The 17398-nt window shown below is 54.7% G+C and overlaps 7 protein-coding genes across 7 annotated transcripts; 4 read left to right on the top strand and 3 right to left on the bottom strand.

Moving 5' to 3' along the window:
- Nucleotides 1-139: 139 nt before the first annotated feature.
- Nucleotides 140-2545, bottom strand: GUITHDRAFT_103475 (hypothetical protein; the record flags this gene model as incomplete). Its single annotated transcript, XM_005837814.1, has 4 exons — nucleotides 140-756; nucleotides 808-1075; nucleotides 1279-1419; nucleotides 1472-2545. 4 exons carry the CDS (start codon nucleotides 2543-2545, stop codon nucleotides 140-142), a joined length of 2100 nt encoding a protein of 699 aa, XP_005837871.1.
- Nucleotides 2546-3034: 489 nt separating this feature from the next.
- GUITHDRAFT_161739 (hypothetical protein) lies at nucleotides 3035-5051 on the top strand. Its single transcript, XM_005837813.1, has 16 exons — nucleotides 3035-3068; nucleotides 3291-3327; nucleotides 3377-3467; nucleotides 3496-3554; nucleotides 3610-3696; nucleotides 3790-3846; nucleotides 3898-3981; nucleotides 4028-4069; nucleotides 4124-4228; nucleotides 4275-4315; nucleotides 4362-4413; nucleotides 4472-4513; nucleotides 4555-4608; nucleotides 4665-4712; nucleotides 4764-4829; nucleotides 4881-5051. Exons 1-16 carry the CDS (start codon nucleotides 3049-3051, stop codon nucleotides 4986-4988), a joined length of 993 nt encoding a protein of 330 aa, XP_005837870.1. The 5' UTR covers nucleotides 3035-3048; the 3' UTR covers nucleotides 4989-5051.
- A 300-nt stretch (nucleotides 5052-5351) lies between these two features.
- GUITHDRAFT_103473 (hypothetical protein) lies at nucleotides 5352-6288 on the bottom strand (the record flags this gene model as incomplete). The annotated part of the gene is made up of 6 exons (XM_005837812.1): nucleotides 5352-5406; nucleotides 5458-5534; nucleotides 5609-5682; nucleotides 5734-5801; nucleotides 5850-5893; nucleotides 6208-6288. The coding sequence occupies 6 exons, from the start codon at nucleotides 6286-6288 to the stop codon at nucleotides 5352-5354; spliced, it is 399 nt and encodes a 132-aa protein (XP_005837869.1).
- A 1309-nt stretch (nucleotides 6289-7597) lies between these two features.
- Nucleotides 7598-8869, top strand: GUITHDRAFT_85246 (hypothetical protein; the record flags this gene model as incomplete). Its single annotated transcript, XM_005837811.1, has 6 exons — nucleotides 7598-7996; nucleotides 8042-8303; nucleotides 8350-8584; nucleotides 8640-8708; nucleotides 8760-8787; nucleotides 8846-8869. The coding sequence occupies 3 exons, from the start codon at nucleotides 7598-7600 to the stop codon at nucleotides 8499-8501; spliced, it is 813 nt and encodes a 270-aa protein (XP_005837868.1). The 3' UTR covers nucleotides 8502-8584; nucleotides 8640-8708; nucleotides 8760-8787; nucleotides 8846-8869.
- Nucleotides 8870-8897: 28 nt separating this feature from the next.
- Nucleotides 8898-10245, top strand: GUITHDRAFT_151103 (hypothetical protein). Its single transcript, XM_005837810.1, has 11 exons — nucleotides 8898-8928; nucleotides 8973-9005; nucleotides 9056-9099; nucleotides 9150-9188; nucleotides 9244-9292; nucleotides 9375-9383; nucleotides 9436-9514; nucleotides 9563-9647; nucleotides 9698-9755; nucleotides 9872-9973; nucleotides 10032-10245. Exons 3-11 carry the CDS (start codon nucleotides 9070-9072, stop codon nucleotides 10088-10090), a joined length of 510 nt encoding a protein of 169 aa, XP_005837867.1. The 5' UTR covers nucleotides 8898-8928; nucleotides 8973-9005; nucleotides 9056-9069; the 3' UTR covers nucleotides 10091-10245.
- A 665-nt stretch (nucleotides 10246-10910) lies between these two features.
- Nucleotides 10911-13870, top strand: GUITHDRAFT_103471 (hypothetical protein; the record flags this gene model as incomplete). Its single annotated transcript, XM_005837809.1, has 8 exons — nucleotides 10911-11454; nucleotides 11523-11636; nucleotides 11680-11842; nucleotides 12030-12132; nucleotides 12369-12477; nucleotides 12655-13343; nucleotides 13390-13428; nucleotides 13493-13870. 8 exons carry the CDS (start codon nucleotides 10911-10913, stop codon nucleotides 13868-13870), a joined length of 2139 nt encoding a protein of 712 aa, XP_005837866.1.
- Nucleotides 13871-14556: 686 nt separating this feature from the next.
- On the bottom strand, nucleotides 14557-16606 carry GUITHDRAFT_134979 (hypothetical protein; the record flags this gene model as incomplete). Its single annotated transcript, XM_005837808.1, has 2 exons — nucleotides 14557-14814; nucleotides 15038-16606. 2 exons carry the CDS (start codon nucleotides 16604-16606, stop codon nucleotides 14557-14559), a joined length of 1827 nt encoding a protein of 608 aa, XP_005837865.1.
- Between the last annotated feature and the right edge of the window lie 792 nt (nucleotides 16607-17398).

The raw sequence follows: 17398 nt of genomic DNA, 5'->3' as shown, positions 1-17398 counted from the left end.
CCCTCCCTCCCTCCCTCCCTCCCTCCCTCCCTCCCTCCCTCCCTCCCTCCCTCCCTCCCTCCCTCCCTCCCTCCCTCCCTCCCTCCCTCCCTCCCTCCCTCCCTCCCTCCCTCCCTCCCTCCCTCCCTCCCTCCCTCCCTCACCTCAGGAAGTGTAGGAACCCGATCGTCTCGCTCTGCTCGTTGTCCTCAGCCTTCACCGCGACGAAGAGAGCTCGGTAGTCGACCTCGTAGTCCCTCAGCCTCTCCCATCCTCTCTTGAGGTCGTTGGGGGAGACGGCGTTTGCTCCCCTCATGTTGAAGAACAGGAAAGACTCCACCGCGTTGCTGAAAATCTCCCGCATCCTCCTCTGCGCGTCCGCGATGATCGGGTTCGCCAGCCTCCTTGGGGTCATCCCCTTGCACTTGGGCAGCTCCGGCAGGATCGTCTCCTTCCTCCTCCCCCCACCGTCTCCCTGCTGCTCCCCCGGCTTCCTTCGCAGCTCTGCCTCGATGGAAGCGAGCTTGAAGCGGGCGAGGCGGAACTCGCTGGGGAGGATCTCCTGCTTCTGCATCAGCTGGCGCAGGTGCCGCAGGGCCTCGTGGAACGACAGCTTCTTCCTCTCCTCCTCCTCCTCTCTCCTGCCCTTCATCCCTGCTTGCGAGGAGAATAGTTCCTTGAGGAACGACAGCCTCCTCGTCCTCGTCAGCGGCTCGGCTCCTTTCCCGTCCTCCACGCGATCCTTTCGCAGCTTCATGCCCCCGATCCCCGTACTTGCTGCACATCAACTTCACGCTGTGTTTGAGTAGTTTGGAGACATTTTCTCACCTCCAGGCGCCGCGGAAAGATCTCTCTCCTCTTCGAACTTGCTTTCTCCATCCTCCGCCCTGTCCGCATCTGCCCTCTCCCCTTCTTCCTCCTCCGTCCTTGTTGTACCTCCATCCCTCCCTCTCCCCTCCGCCTGCTCTTGCACAGTAGTCGACTGTTCTAACTTGATGCAGAACTGGTGACCGTAGTAGCACTCTAACACGCCCATCAGTCGCTTCTTGAACCTGGGGTCCTTGGGTATCATGAATACTCCATCCTTGCGCTGGAACTGCAGCTCATTTCCTTCAGACAACGAGGAGACAGAGCAAGAAAAGGAAGGCGAACGGGAAACACGAGCAGAAGCGAGGAGGGTGACCAAGACAGCGAGTAGGAAGAGCAGGAGACAACAAGACGTGGGATTAAAGGACAGGAGACACCAGGGAAAGCAAGGACGAGGTAGCAAAGGGAGAAACGGGGGAGCAAGACAGGCACCTGGTCTGGGCTGCGATAGAGCTGCATTATCCTCTTCCTGGGTGTCGAAGTCCCTGCGAGGTCCGGCTCCTGCTCCTCCAGAGCCCACCCGACCATCGGTGCGGAGAAGGGAACAACGCTCGGCTTCAGCTGGCCATGGAGCTGAGAGGAGGGGGGTGAGTAAAACGAACTTGAATGCAAGGGAAGGAGGGACCTTGGTTCCACTGTGCGGTGAAGACCTTGAGGTAAGGGTGTCGCCTAACTTCTCACGTTCACGTCTCAGCTCTTGCTCTTGCTGCTGCATCTGCTCCTGCTCCTGTTGTTGCTTCTGTTGTTGCTCCTGCTCCTGTTGTTGCTCCTGCATCTGCTCCTGCTCCTGTTGTTGCTTCTGTTGCTGCTCCTGCTCCTGCTCCTGCTCCTGCTCCTGCTCCTGCTCCTGCTCCTGCTCCTGCTCCTGCTCCTGCTCCTGCTCCTGCTCCTGTTGTTGCTCCTGCTCCTGTTGTTGCTCCTGCTCCTGCTCCTGCTCCTGCTCCTGCTCCTGCTCCTGCTCCTGCTCCTGCTCTTGTCGCTCCGCAAGAGAAATATCTTGAGAAGCATCCATGCTTACTTGCAGTTCTTGGCTGCCGACATCATTGTTCGTTTCTAGACGATGAGGCGAGGTACGTTGGTCTCCTTCCGCAGCTCGATCCCTCTCTCCTCCCTCACCCTCTTGCTTCGCACCATTACTCAGCTCCTCGCCTCCGATTGAATTCGTAATTCCCAAGGCTTCTTCGTTGGCTCCATCCTGCATTCCAACTCCCTCCTTTCCCTGCTCTCCCTCCCCTTCCTCCCCAGCCTTGCCTTCTTCTCCCTCTCCTTCCTCGCCCGCCTGTGCTTCTGAAGCTGATGTTGGCTCTTCTTGCCCCTCTGAGACGCTTGCCCCCTGCTCCCCCTGCCCCTGTTGTTCCCCTCCCTCCTCCCCTGCTCCAACTGCTGACGCTGATGTCAGATCTTGGTCCGCCGAAGGAGCTACATCGTTGCCCCGATCCTCCCACTTATCCTCTCTGGCTCCAATATCCTCCTCGTGCTGACCCTGCTGCCCATCCTGTCCGTCCTGAGGCCCAACCTCCTCTCGTCCCTCCTCGCCGTGCAGTCCCTCCACTTCTGCTCCTACTGCCGAGGCTGATGTCAACCCTTCCTGCTCGCCCTGCCCGTCCTGGCCCTCTCCAACTGTTGGAGCTGATGTCGTTCCTTGGTCCATCGGAGGATCTCCCTCGTGGGAGGGAACTGCTTCACTTTCTCTTTCCATCGTGCGAGGTATCTCTATCCCTGCTCTCGTGCCGTCAAGCAGGTGAAAGCTCGCTCTCTTCCTCCCTCCTTTTCATTTTATACTATCCGCCGACAGTCAACGGACGTCAACGGCCGTCAAGCTGCGGCGATCACAGCTAGGGAGTACCGTATAGCCCGGCCAGTCACTGAGTGGTTCCTGGCCGCCCCGGGCCGGGCCCGGTCCAATCCGCGGCCGGACTCGGCGCGCGGGTGCCGCGCCATTGAAGCGGATGTCGGAATGGAAGCACCGCTGAGGTCGGGATCAGGTGACTCGTGACTCATCTGGCATGACTCGGACATGGGCCCCCCGGCTCGATCATCGGACTCTGCCAGCGCATCCAGTCCGATCGTCCGATCGGACACTCCCGACTGAGGCTCCCGGCCGGGATGGCATCAGTCGGGCCCGGGTCCCGGGCCCGCCTGCCAGCCGCCCGGCCGGGTTCAACTCCCGAGTCTAGGGGATGAGGGCGTGCTCACGTGAAGATGGGAGAAGAAGGAAAGCGGTGAGTGATGGGTAGGGAGGAGAGGAGAGGAGGGGAGGGGAGGGGAGGGGAGGGGAGGGGAGAGGAGGGGAGGGGAGGGGAGGGGAGAGCAGAGGAGAGGGAGAGATGGGGGATAGCAGGGTGAAGTATAACGGACGAGGCGTCAAGATCGAAATGGGGATGGAATATCATGGACAATGCCTGGCAGAGCATGAGAGGCATGGTGACTTTGAGACCTCGCAGACGCAACGAGTCGTCCAACAATGACAGGAGAAACAAGGTTGGTCGTTCACTCCAGCGTGGAGTAGCTGCTGACATGATTGAAACAGAGGCAGAAGAGGCAATACATTGGTGGGAGAGGAAGGGGGCAGTTCAAGGGAGGCAACACAAAGAACTATGGTGCTCGCGCTATCTTCGTCGGTAATGCTGTGCATGACTGCCATTGCAGAGTTCGAGAGACTCAGAAGCGCAGGAATCAACGGGATCCTCGTCTCATGCGACATTCGGGTGGTGCTTGCTTGGACGGGGATCGCGAGCCTTGACGCCTGTTGTGCCTCGACAGTCTGAGAACCTGTGCAAGCAAGAGTGCATCATGGCGTTCACAGAGTTTGCGGAGAAGAGATACCCCAAGATCCACGAGGCTCTTCAGGTTCAGGGAGTGGGGGGAGCGGAGGGAGGGAGTGGAGGGAGGGAGCGGAGGGAGCGGAGGGAGCGGAGCTGGCATTTGATCCGCTATCCCCAGAAGCAAGAAGCGCCTGCCAGTGGACCTCGTGATATCGAGAAAGAGATAGCGGCCGAGGTATTTCTTGCCCTCCTCCATGTGCTGGAGGTGACGTCACGATCACTACAGGCAGCGAGGGAGAAAAAGGACAGTCTGTTTTCTACTATCAAGACGGATGTGAAGGGGCTGGTCTTCGTTGAGTTTCAGAACAAGGTTTGATTCCATCATCCTCAATCCGCTGGTAACGCACGATGAGCAGGAGATGAACCCGCTAGAGATCTGTCTAGATTTTCTCAACGAGGTGAGAATTGAGCACGCCGCATTGGCCAGCAGGAGGTTGATGAGCGGGTCACAGGTGAAGCAACAAAACCACAGCAAGACCAAGTACGCCGTGAGGATAACGCCAGTGTTGGCAACTTGCTATGCAAGCGAAGAATGTATTCTAAAGGCCGTCCAGCCGGTCAGTCGTTCGTCCGCTCTCGTTGTCTTGTAACGCGGATGTTAAGCTGATTGATGAGCATCTGAGCGCTCAAGCTAAGGAGACACGGTAGCTCTCGTACAGTGTCGTTGCTCTCATGCTCATCATCTTTCAGATACAGCATTGTGTTTCGCAAGAGGAGTAACGATGATGTCGAGAGAATCAAGGTTCCTCGTTTGGCATGTGGATGTTTCCTTCTCCCTCACTTACTTTTTCTTCCACAAGATCATTGACAAGATTGCTCAGCTTGTCGACAAGAAGCACAAAGTATGAAGACGAGCAAGTCACATGCATCTGAGACATCGTAGGTTGATCTTTCGTCTCCCGAAGTCTGCATCCTCGTGGACATCTTGACCAACGCGGTGTTCACGTTGCTGCCTGTTTGCTGCCGTGTTGCTCAACCTGTCTTGCTCCGCAGTGCTGCCTCGGTATTGCGCCCGACTACTTCAGCTTCAAGAAGTACAACGTAACTTCCAGTTCCTCTCTACTGGCGCATCCTCCTGACCTGCTTGCCCAGATCCACGAGCTTTTGGGGATCGGTACTGCCAAACCCAAGGACTTCATGACCGGGGGAAGAGTTGCGGTGGCATTTTGGACTCTCCTTCAATGCTTGTGGATGATCTAAGTCTTTCAGGCCCCGTCCAAGAAAGCGGAGGAGGCGGAGGCTGGTGAGGCAGGGCAATCGGAAACCAAACAGGACGACACTTCTAAAGCGCAGGACGAGAAGGAGAAGAAAGAATAATTCACACGCCGAAAGCTTAACAAGGGAAATATTGCTTGTCTAGGACCAAGACGAGTTGCTTTTAAATCATCAAAAAATATTAATCATTCTTGAATCATCGTTCTGTAGAGTGATACATCCTGTTCTTGGGAGAGCATACCAGCAGCGCATCATCGATATCATGTACACAAAGAAACACTTGTCTTAACCCGACGATCACAACTGCACGGCTCGAGGACTCTTCCCCCTTCCTGCACTCTCAACGCTCGACCAACGACCTTCAGAGAACTGAGAAGGGACTGGGCTGTGATGGTACAGGCAGCCTTCGATTCCTTTGATCGCAGAACGAAATCCAACTGACATGAGAGAGGAGGCGACTGTAACTTACATGCGGTAGGAAAAGACCACGACAGCAGCTCCCACAACAAGACTGACGAACCTGACAAGCCAGGTCAGCCATTTCCCCAGACTATCCCGAGAGGCTTCTCACTTGCTGAGAGGAGAGAGCTGGGCCCCAGCTGACCATGGCTTGCCACAGTAGTGCTTGTACCTCACCTTCATCTCGTGCTGGAGCATGGGCATCAGGAAGTGGGAGCAAGCAGGGGCACGGACGGAGGAGAAACATCCGCACGCCTTCTCACCATGTCCTTCTGGTAAACAGGATTGATACCGTTATCGTCTAAGAATGGATGGGGCAGGGAGTTCTCGTTGGGAGCTGCGGCTAGCATGTCAGACATCCTCAACCCCACCCAGGTTCCGCTCTCACCCACGCATCCGTCAGAGTACATCACCCAGCTCGTGATAGACTTCTTGCATTCTTTGTCGCAATAGGTCCTGCCCGACCCCGTCACCTACGTCGCAGCAGAGCAGCGAAAGACTCACGACTTCGAGCTCCCGCATGTGATCTCTTGCTTCTTCAAGTATGACTGGGTTCGACAATGCGTCAACGCAATCCATGCGAGGAGCAACACACTCAGTGTATCATCAGCATCATGAGAGGGAGGATCCTCAGACCAGAGCACACAAGTTCAGGGAGAAAGACAGCCTGCTGCGATGAGGGGAACAAGAACAGCATATGGAGACCAAGTCGGTCGACAAGTATCGTATCTTCTGCCCCTCCCACCCAACACAAACTTCTTCAGGACGCCAGCACCGTTACATCAACATCACTCATGGGGTAAGGTGAGCATGAAGGCACGTCCCCCTCCCCTCAAGACAGCTGAGCCTGAGCTAGACTCACATGGTAGGTCTTCAGGTTGCAGTAGGCCTCTGCCATGGGCACCAGGACCGCTAAGAGCGCCAAGAGCTTCAAGCTCTGCATGATGACGCGACAGCCGCTGAGGGCAGCTTGGGGGTGGGGTTGTTGAATACCCGTGGCGAATGTCCCAGCAGGGGTATATTCCTCCAATCTATGTAGGGGTGTATTTGCTCACAGGATGAAAAGCTTGGGGTAGGGGTGAAAGATTTATTTGCGCTCATCAATCGGGGTGGGGTAGTATGAGGTTTGTAGTCATGCCACCCTCCTTTCCAACCACCATGACAAGGGGTGGGTAATTTACCCCAACTACCCTACCCTCAAACATATAGGATTGAGAATATACAATATAACCCCTACTCACCCCAACCCCCACCCTAGCCCATCAAGGTTTTACTACCCCCTGTGCCCTATGTCTACCATCGCCCACGGACATCACCCCCCCTTTTGACTGCAATATCACCACTGGTCTCCATGCTAGCCTGCCTGCACGGTTGCGTGAAGGAGTCGATAGGCTCTATCCGGTAATAATAAAATATTTGATTTAAAATGTCTGATCATGTGCTTTAGATTAGTTTCCCAGGATATGTCCCCCAATCCGTCCACCCACTCGCTTCCCCGAAAGATAGCAGAACTCCTGAGTAAGAGTATTTACTTAATATCTTGTCCGTACCCAATACTGGTCAGATTGAAAGACTGCTACAAATCATCTTTTAGGTACTAAAAGCCTTGGACAAGGGGTGGGTTATCCAGTATTTAGAGGGGGTGGTAGGCGAAAAGGAAATCTAAAAAAACCCTCGTGAGTTGCACGGCGTAAAGATTTCAACAGCAAGATTACTTGGGGACAATGCGGGGGAGGGCATGGGAATGCTGGCGAAGAGGATATGGCAGGCGGACTGGCGGTGAAGAAGGGCCATGATCACATGGAAATGCTGCGGGTTTGTTGGGACGACACTTCAGTCTTTATTATGCGTAGGTTCTCGTCGTAGGGTTTGTGAGTTAAGGAAAGATATAAGCTTTGCAGCAAAGATAGGAATAGCCAGGAAAGTAAGGAAAGGAGACCCAGATACAAAGGAAGAGACAACTGCAACCTCCGATATAACTCGAAGATAGACAGATTCAACGCCTTGCCGTCAGACATTGGACGATTTTGATCAGGCCGCCACTTGATCAGGCACCCCACTGCCATGCAAGAGAGATGAAGAGTTTTGACTGTGTTTCCACGGCTACGGCCTACACGAGGATATCTCTCTACCTCTCTCTCCTTCTATTCTTTTCATCTTTCATTCATGCGACACCAGTAGGAGTTTCGCAACTGCAACAGAACAACGTACACCCTAATGCGCTGGGTGGGAAGGACCAAGTCGCAGCACACATGGGAAGGGAAAGGTTGCGAATCATCGGAGGCGTGCAGTCCAGTTTCTCGCAGATTCCGTGGGAAGCAAGGATCACGATGTTGGGTGGAGCTGGCATCCTGTGCTCAGGGCAGTTGATCAGTCCTCGATGGCTACTCACAGCAGCTCACTGTCTGCTGAACAGCAACAGTGATGGTTACGTCAGCGTCACAGGCACAGCGAGCACCAAGATCATGTACAATTGTGTAGATATCAACAGTGTAGACTGCAAGTACGTTTCAGCTGTAAGATACATCCCCCATCCATGTTATACGCCAAGTATGGATCAGGACCACGACGATATTGCTCTGATCGAGCTTGACTCGGACGCGATTGTCCCGCAGTATGCCAAGGTCAACGGGCTGAGTGGAAGCCTCAATGTTCGTATCCTGATCCTTCTCATGAGGCCGTTGATCGTATTGCAGGTTTCTGCAGGAGACGCTTGCACTCTTGCAGGGTGGGGAGTCGTCAACAACAACAAGCAGATACCCTCCTACCTGATGCAAGTAGATTTGCATATAGCATCCCAGCAAGACTGTATCAGTGCAAACCCTTGGTCTTACTCGCGCGGTGCTATCGACTTCAATCACGTTGTTTGCACGGGGGGCATTGCTGGGAAAGACAGTTGTAATGGTGACTCTGGGGGACCTGCCATTATCTTCGTTAACTCTGTGCCATGGGTCGTAGGTTGACCTTTCCCCTCGCTCGCTTCCGATGCTGAAATCTCTAACAGGGGTGCTCAGCAAGGGATCAGAACTTCCCAGTAACACCCAGGACTGCGGCGTTCAAGGCCGTTATGGCATGTACACCTTGGTCAATTTCTACGGAGGATGGATTGAAGCGACGATCCTGGTGAACTTGTATGGGATCGCACGCTTGTTTTAAGAAGAAGGATTCGTAGGGTTCGCCTTCAACCTGCTCTGCTTGTCCTTGCGTTGGACCTGGAACTTACAGTTATGCTCCAAGCGGTAGCAGAGATTGCTCTGAGCTATTGATTTATGTGGTGACGTTTGTCTCGGAAAGGAAACCAACCCCAGGGATCAAGCACAAATGTTGTGATATCCTTCTCTGTTGGAATGCAGCAGACTCCAGGTCCTCAAAAGTTTTGCAAGTCTCTGTGCTCTTGTGATCCAATTCTTCCAGGATCGTTGTCGTCAAATGATCGGCAATTGTAAGGATTGAGAATGCTCCTTTTCTCATCCGGTCCTGACATGTCATGATGCGATTAGGATCCGGTGGGCAGCCAGCTGTTCATCTGGAGTGGATCCCCAGAATATCACTTTGGTGACAGTGATAGCTCCTAACCCGCCAGGTTGCATTCTCAGCTGTGCGAAAGAGGTTCTAACTTAGTGTCAGTGACCAACATCAACTCGCAAGTCGACCTGCAGAGTACTGTAGTGCTGGTGCATAGATGATTCTGATGGCTGTATTGCATCCAGTCTCTGTAGCCAACATGGACATCGCTGCTCAGACCGTTGAGCAGGTAACGGTTGAGCGATTCGATTGTCTGGACCTGACGTGTCCCGTGTTCAGATGACAGACGGCAACATCAAGTCCTGCTTCCTGAAGCAGGCAGATCGTCTATTTGACCTGTTTTACCGGTTTTGCTGAAGCTTCAATCATCTAGGGTTATCAAGTAGAAGTAATCAAATCGCCCTCGTATCCCAACCAACCAGGTGACTTGGAGGCTGCGGGCTTGTCACAAGTTTGGGTTTTGATGTTTGTTTGTTTGGCAATATGTTTCCTCGGACTTTGCAGCTCAATCTGGTATGTCTTGAATGGATGAACGACGAGAAGTCCCCTGAACCATTCACACCAGGCGTCGATTGGATGTATTGGATCAAGATCGGAGGAGCCGGTCTGGGAGGGCTCTTGATCGTGATCTGCTGCTTCGTCTGGTGAAGCTGCGGAGTCCTGAGGCATGAACGTTGACAGCCTGCCCGCAGTTTCTGTAGGAAGGCGAACAAAAGTGCGCCGGATGATGAGATCATCATCATCCCGAGCAGGGGAAACACTATTGTGTTGACTTTGGTAACCTCTGGAACTCACTCGTCGAGGTTGAGTTTGACCCCTTATGCCAGAGGGAGGGAGAAGAAGCAACCTTGGATCCGTATGACACCTACATTCACCCACAGAGTGGTGAGGACAAGTTGCTTCCTCTCCCTTGCCCCCTCCTCTTTCCTTCGATATTCCTCCCCCTGCCTGTCTCCCTCCTAGCTTCTATCCTTACCTCTCGCACTGATCCTGCGCTTCAGCCAATAGCCAGCAGCGGCGACGCGTGTCCATCCGCAACGACAGCAACTCGACGAGGTCCATCGAGCTTCATTTCTCCGAGAACGGCTCCACGATAGTCCGCAGTGAGTAGCCCGGCGTTGTGCGACTCTCCGCTCCCGTCCGGTCTGACCTTGCCGGCAGCCCCGAGTGTTCGGTCCACCGGCCACGCTCATTGGGACTATATCGAAGAGGAGAAGTAGGCATTCTGCTGTGAGTCATGCGGCTGCTTCATCGGATGGTTGTGGCCCGAGGTGGCCCGGTATATCATATGCGAAGGCTATGTTTCAATTATGTGTTCGAATAATGTTGTTCAATGTTTGTTCACTATTCTTTTATAATAATCGTAAATTAACTGAACTGAACCTGAACTCGGAACCTGGGCCCGCACAACACTGAGTAGTGACTCCGAGCACGTGATGGAACGTATGCCAGCCGTGCCAGTCAGATAGCGCCGAGTTAACAAAAACTCTCCTGTAAACCAAGACGACTTACGTGGCGAGGCGGCCGATGTAGCGTGTGGGACGAAGAGGGGGCTTTCCTAGCCGTCTTGCTAAGGTCCTCTCATGTCTGGATGCTTGGGTTTCACATCCTAGCATACAGTCTATCTCTCATGTGCTCCTCAATTCTGGTTTTGTGTGCATTAAACTCGGTCTTGAGCAAAAACTGTGTTGTTACAACTGAGGTCGATGTGATATCTGCGTGACTTTTGGACTAGTACAAGTCTAACAAACTTGTGCTCCGTCAGCACGCCGGTCGGATAGGTCCCGGATCTGACGGTGACTCGAGTCGACATGATGAGCTCGGCCGCCGGGGCTGCCCGGCCCGGCTTGCGAACAATCGAGCGGCGGGTCGTCGGAGTAAAGAGACTGTCGCTTGCGTGGTTGGAGTAGCGGCTTTCGCTGCCTTTTTCGTTTCCTAGTATTTTATTGAGGCGGGTTTGTTGGACTTACTTTCAGCCTCCCTTGTTTTCTACGGTTTGCCTTTCTTTTTCAGTCAATAAAGGGAAAGAGTCGTCGGGCAATGGCTGTATCCGTGCGGTCGCATCTCGGCCCAATGGTGGTTCGCATGGCGACATGTTTGTTGGCCATGCAGTCGTCTTGCGTCGGCTTCTTACCTGGGATGACGATGAGCAGGAAGGAGAGCATGGGCTGCTGCAGGATGTGCAGACCCGTTATCATGCAAGAAGCAAGGGAAGGGACAGACAGGCAGAAGAAGCATGTCTTTCTGATCGGAGCTCGCGATGCAGGGAAGAGATGTTTGGGGGAGCTCGTTGCTCCCCGACTGCATGCAAGCTACCGAGAGTTGAGGAGTGTCGAGATGTTGAGGAACTTCATGAACAAGTTCGACGAGTGCGAGCGCAGTGAGGTCTTGGCGTGTACATGTCCGGAGTGGGAGAAGCCTGAATGTACCCGGCTCCTAGAAGGCCTGCAGGAAGAAGGGCACCTCGTCATTCATATCAATCGAGATGCTCAGCATGAAGACAAGAGGAGCTCGTTGAGATCGTCAGCAGGGCGAGCCGTTCGCTGGGACAAGATCCCTTATCGCTTCACCAACATGGATTACGGTGGATTCTTATCTTCGCAAGAGAGTTTGACCTTGATGCGCCCGTGGTTCGTGTCTTCATGTTGATAGATTGGAGCACGACGGACAGGAGCATGGCGAGCATTGCAAGGGAGAGGGCAGCTCAAGATCTCCACTTCCTGATCGTTCGCCTCGTCCATTTCCCAGCATGCCCGATCCCTCTAGGTCTGAACCTTGCAAGCCCCCAGGAGCTGATGCTGAAGTGCAGGCTCTTTCACCGTCCCTCTTGAGAAGCTGCCGATGCAGTCAGAGGAAGGGCTATGGCGTGAGATCGCTGCTGTAGAGAGCGGGGGGGATGCTCTAGTGTTCCGTGTGGACCTGTTGGATGAAACCGAGGCAGCCGCGATCGAGAGGAGTTTCGCCAAGATCAGGTCCTCCTCTTCCATACAAGTCTTCTTGCAGAGTTTCTACTCTTGTTTTCTGTTCTGTTCTCTTCTATTCGCTTTCCCCTTCCGACTGCTGCAATCTTCTTCTCCTCTTTCCTCTCTTCTTGTTGCCACTTCACCTCTCTCCTCTCCTCCTTCTCTAAGATGTTCTGATGTCTCTGTGCTGGTCCAGGCGCCTCTCCCGCCTTCCTATCATCTGGACTGTGCGCAGCATCGCACAGGGAGGGAACTTCCGGGGCTCGGAGGAGGAATACACGGAGCTGATGATGCTCGGGGTGCTGTTGGGCGCAGAATTCCTGGAGGAAAGTGACTGTTCTGAAGAGTGAGGAAGCAGATTTCAGGGAGGGAAGCAGCCGACAGCCAGTAGAGGAATGATGGAGAATAGTGGGAGAGGGGGGGGGGAGGGGAGGGGAGGGTGGAGCGGAGAGGAGAAGTGGGAAGAGGAGAAAGGGAGAAGCAGAAGCTGGGGGGCAGGAGGGAGGGAATGCAGGAGTTGACGGTCTAGAGGCAGGTGGAAACGAGCTTCTCGTTTGAGGTACAGGAGAAGATCATGAAGTCGAAGCGGCATACTCGCATAATCTCCTCTACCATAGACCCCGATGAACGATTCTACACAGCAGGTGGGAGCGAGGGAGGCGCAAGATTGAAAGGGGAAGGGGAATCGGAAAGGGAAGGATAAGAAGGGAGGGGAAGGGAAGGAAAGGGAAGGGGAGAGGAAGGGAGGGAAGGGAACGGGATGGGATGGGATGGGATGTAGTTGGTTTTGAAAGGTGAGTATGGATGACACAATTTGACAGGCGAGATTTACATGACGCTGAAGTTGGCGGCGAACGCCTTTGAGGGTTTGGTCGACGTGATCAGACTGACCGTCACCTCGTCGTCGGCCGATCAAGTCGTGGAGGTGCAGGAGGGGCTGAGAAGTTTCAGGGCGACAGAACGGACGTGTGCGAGTGTTGTCTGCAATGGAGATGGGACGAGCGAGTTGTCAAGACTGTACAACTCAGTCTTCACACCCACCCGACAGGCGCATGGAGGAGCTGAAGGATCTGAAGGAGCTACAGGAGGTGGAGGAGGTGCAGGAGGTGGAGATCACGGGGAGAGTCGACCACTGACGGCCTCGTCGCTTTTCTCGAGGAGGGTGCAGCAGCGGCTAATTGCTCCGAGGACTTTCTGTATCATCCCCGAGGGTGAGAGGAGCGAGAGGCTACGAGCAATGGTCCGGAGGGCCTTCACAGAAGCCGGCCTTGACGGGGTCTTCCGGGTAGAGGACGGGGCGAAAAATGTTTCCTCCTTCGAACAGATGCTGAGGCTACCGAGTCAGGGGATGGGGGGATGGACCAGCGAGGATGTGACGTGGAAAAAGGCAAGTGACCATGTTTCGGCCTTGACCCCGGCCTGTGTCAAGGGGGAGCATGCGAACTTCTTCACAGTGCTGATGAGCAGCGGGGGAGAGCTCTACCTGCATGCCGACGAGTACAAGTCCCAGGTGTGCTGCTGGGTCGTGACGCATGTCTATCTCAGCCTGTCACCAGAGCGTCGGGAGGATCCTGAGGGGGATGTTCGACGAGGAGGTGAGCTGGAGGAGGGAGGGAGCAAGGATCAACTCACACTCGTACATCTCTCTTGGACTTGAAGGTGATCGATCAGAGGAGAAGTTCCTCCCAACCTCTCAAAGTTCTCTTGCTCGGAGAGGAGAAGGAAGTCAGGGCAGCGGCTGCCGCTCTGATCTTGATGCCCTTGGGGTTTGTCTCTGCTCCCATATCGTTCCTGAGCCCGTCGGGATCACCGCAGCAACTCCCCTGCGTCGAGAGCATCGATCTCTGCGACGTGGCGTGCTCAGCGTTCGACCTGGTTATCTGCAGCCAGGGCAAGTTGGAAGGAGAGGAGATCCGATCTGCAGTCGAGCACGCAGAACATGTCATCGACCTTGACAGCGATGAGATGCTGAAGGAGGAGTCGATTTCTGTCTTGATGGTGAGAGAAGGACTTCTTGTGGATGATGATGGTGATTGAGTTGATGATGATGGATATGAGGATTGAGACACAGATGATGATAACTGAGCCTGTGATGATGATCATGATTGAGACCATGATGATGACGACGACAATGATCGTAATGATGCGGATGGATAGGATGGACAGGACGCAGACAATGTTGTCGGTGATGATGATGACGATGATCGCAGAGATGGAGTCGCCTAGAGGAGGAGCAAGCTAGAAGAATTATCAGCAAAAGTTCATAGAGCTCATGTCTGCGAGCTGTCAGTGAGCAGCCGCACCCTGAGGAGATGATGGGCAGGGCATGAAAACAGAGAAGATGGAAGATTGCCCTCTCTGGAAGTGATTCAGGAGCGTGAAATGCTGTTTGTCATGGTGAAGTAAACAGAGCAAGGGAGGGAGGGAGGATGGTTGATGTGAGGGAGGTGGGGGTCTGGAATGGAAGGCGACGAGGAGGATGAAACAAAAGACGGGAATGAAGAGGACGAGGACGGAGGAAGGAGTGTAAGTTGAATGATGATATAATAAAACAATAGACAGACATATAAAGACAACTGCATGCGAGCATTCCTGTAAAACACAAGACATCCCTCTCCTCTCCTCCCCCTGCTCCTCCCCGCCTTCCCCGAACACCTCCTTCTCACTCACCCCCCATGTCCAAGCGCTCCTGCCCCTCCTCTCCCCCTGCCCCTCCCCCTCCTTCACGTAGTATGTGGGAGGACAGGAGGGATATCGGCTTTCTGAGCACTGAAAGCTGAAGTCATCCTGCTCCTGTAGGTGCTCAGGTCTATCCGCCGCGCCCTCTGCTGCGAGCTGCCGATCTGCAGCCGAGGGTCCATGCTGCGGAAGATGATGCAGCTGTCTCCTCTCCTTCGAGCGCTGGAGGTAGAAGCAGCAGCATCTTTCCTGTTGCTCTCTTCGCGGTAGTGAGGGAGGAAGAGGTCCAGGTCGTTGATGACCTGCGGGAGACAAGTACATTTCAGCGAGGTAGCCAGGAAGCGAATAGAGAGTTGGAGGCTGAAAAATCAGCGGCGGAAGATTGGCAGAAGTATGCCAAGGGACAGGAGGGAGCAGGTGAAAAGAATATCAGGGACAGAGGATGGCATTTAAGAGGAGGAGGAAGTGGTGGTGGTGGATGAGGAGGAACAAGAGGAGAAGAGGAGGAGGGAGACAAAGGCCCACCACTTTCAGCCCTTCCACACGATTCTCCATGTCTTGCATGCACATGATGATCGCCTCTTGCGCGTGCTCCAGCTCCTTGACCCGCTCCCTGTCCCTCTCAGCCGCCTTGCAAGCAACCTCCAGGAGCGCTCTGAACCTTTTCTCCGCCTCCACTCGCTCCGAGAGCTCCTTGCATGCCTCGTCCCTCTCCTTGTTGGCCGTAGTCAGTTCGTCCCTCAGCCACTTGACGCATTTTTGCTTGATCGTGTCATTGAGAGTCAGCGCCTGTAGCTCCGACTGCAGGTCGTCATGGCATTGCCTGAGCTCCTCCCTCATCAAGTCCACTTCACCCTTGACATCCTTCATCAGCTCCACCTGCTCCTTCTTCCTCTCCTCCTCTTTCTTCTTCCTCTCTTGCTCTTCCTTCTCCCTCTCCTCCTCTTTCTTCTTCCTCTCTTGCTCTTCCTTCTTCCTTTCCTCTTCCTCCCCCTTCCTCCTCTCCTCTTCCCGCTTTGCCCTCTCCTCGTCCGCTTTCTCTCTCTCCCTCCTCTCCACCTCCCACTCTTCAAACTTCTCCAGGTGCTCCTTGCGCCACATCTCCACCTGCTTCGCAACCGCCTCCATCTCCTTCTTCGCCTCATTGAAAGTCTTTCTCGTTTCCTTCATCTCCTTCTCGCACCAAGTCTTCTCCTCCTTCACTGCCTCCAGCTGCTGCCTCACGTCATCTTCAGCCCACCTGCTCTGCTCCAGCTGGAGCATCAAGCTCTGCACCTGCTCCTCCGCCTGCGTCAACTCTGCATGCAGCCTGCCTGCCTCCTCCTTGTACGCGCCCAGCTCGTATCTCAGCGACTCCATCTCCGACTCCACGACCCGCACCCGCACCGCATCGTGCGATTTTTTCGGCTCCCCCTCCTCCTCAGCCGTCCCCTCAGACTCCCGTAGCGAGGTGAACCGTTCGAGGACAGAGGAGATGGCGGTGAAGACTCCGTAGAGGTGTAGCTTTCCCTTCTTTGTTACCCTGCACTCCGGGCACTTCCGCACCTGGAACGACCCACAGCTCTCATGGCAGCAGAAGCAATGCCCGCACGGGTTGAACGCGAACCGGGCCGGTCGCTCGAGGCAGATGCTGCACTCCATGGCCTCCGACAGCTCGTCGGCCATGTTCCTGTACGTCTTCAGCTCCCGCGTGCTCACGGAGAGCTTGTAGTGGAGGTCAGCCTCCCTTGCTAGTGATCCCTCTAGCTCCTCCTCCTTCACTCGCATCTCTGCGATCAGGTTGGTGTACAGCTTCCTGCCGAGTTTGTCCAGGATCGGATCTGCAGCCTCCTCTTCCTCCTGCTCTCCTGTCTTCATCTTCTTCACGCTGGGGGAGGGAGAGTAGCCCCTCTTGTGCTTCCTTGCCTTGCGCCCATCTTCAACCTTGATGTCGACTTGCAAGCCCTCTGGTTGGCCGCCAATTCCCCCATGCTTCGAGCCTTCCAAATCTTGCCTTTCATTCAAGGAGCCACCATTGTGCTTCATGCGACCCATCGCCCCCTGACGCTCTCCACTTCCACGGTGGATCGCCGTCTTATCCTTATGTGCTACCATCACTGTTCTCTCAACCTAGCCTCTCCCTCCATCTTCTCCCTTGCCTGCGATCTTCTTCCCTCGTTTACTCTGTCCTCTTACAACAATCGTACCGTACTTCTCCTCGTCCACTTTCCTCCTCTCCTCTCTCCTCTCCTCTCTCCTCTCTCCTCTCCTCTCCTCTCCTCTCTCCTCTCCTCTCCTCTCCTCTCTCTTCTCTCTCCCCTCCCCTCCTCTCCCCTCTCTTCTTTCCGTGTCTCTTTGCCGTCCCCCGTAACTACCAAGAGCAACAAACAACCCCCACGCTTCCTTCAATAATTACCCTAATAATCGTTTCTAAATGTGTGTTTCTGCCTTCAAATTATTCATGAGGCGGACTCGTATCCTTCTTGGACCCACCCGACTGCCATGCGCTAGCGATGGCGGCGGCACGAGATGGCATGGCGCCGATGGACCAGCGGGCATGCGTGAAGCAGGGAGACTATCGAGCGACACATGGTTATGGCTAGACCCGTGCCACGTGCTGCAGGCACGTTGATCGCCAGGAGATCTGTCCTCGCGCCTTCCGCTCGCATTCTATGTCTGGTCGGGCTTCTATGCCATGCAGGTCCAGCCCCGGGGCTCCAGGAGGAGGCGAGGAGGACACCTTGCCTCATGCTGAGAGGAGGAGACGCTGCTGTGCAAGGGAGGATGGTGTTCCGTAACCCCACGAGGCTCCCCAAGGGCCCGAGCTTCCATGCCTTGTTGGAGAACGAGGGGGGATACGAGCTGTTCCAGAGCGAAGAGGTTGAGAAGCTGAGGAGGAGGTTCTGC

The sequence above is a fragment of the Guillardia theta genome (genome assembly GCF_000315625.1).
Source record: "Guillardia theta CCMP2712 unplaced genomic scaffold GUITHscaffold_13, whole genome shotgun sequence".
Classification (NCBI taxonomy): domain Eukaryota; class Cryptophyceae; order Pyrenomonadales; family Geminigeraceae; genus Guillardia; species Guillardia theta.
The sequence above is the reverse complement of the archived record's forward strand: the minus strand, read 5'-3'. Positions and strand labels throughout refer to the sequence as shown.

Bases quoted from the DNA above. Each gene is read 5' to 3' on its own strand.
- GUITHDRAFT_161739 (XM_005837813.1), top strand. From the start codon at position 3,049: ATGGGAGAAGAAGGAAAGCG. The intron at 3,697-3,789 runs GTTCAGGGAGTG...CGCTATCCCCAG, and splicing joins AGATCCACGAGGCTCTTCAG to AAGCAAGAAGCGCCTGCCAG. The intron at 4,609-4,664 runs GTGTTCACGTTG...CTTGCTCCGCAG, and splicing joins TGGACATCTTGACCAACGCG to TGCTGCCTCGGTATTGCGCC.
- GUITHDRAFT_151103 (XM_005837810.1), top strand. From the start codon at position 9,070: ATGGACATCGCTGCTCAGACCGTTGAGCAG. The intron at 9,756-9,871 runs GTGAGGACAAGT...CCTGCGCTTCAG, and splicing joins CTACATTCACCCACAGAGTG to CCAATAGCCAGCAGCGGCGA. The intron at 9,974-10,031 runs GTGAGTAGCCCG...CCTTGCCGGCAG, and splicing joins CGGCTCCACGATAGTCCGCA to CCCCGAGTGTTCGGTCCACC.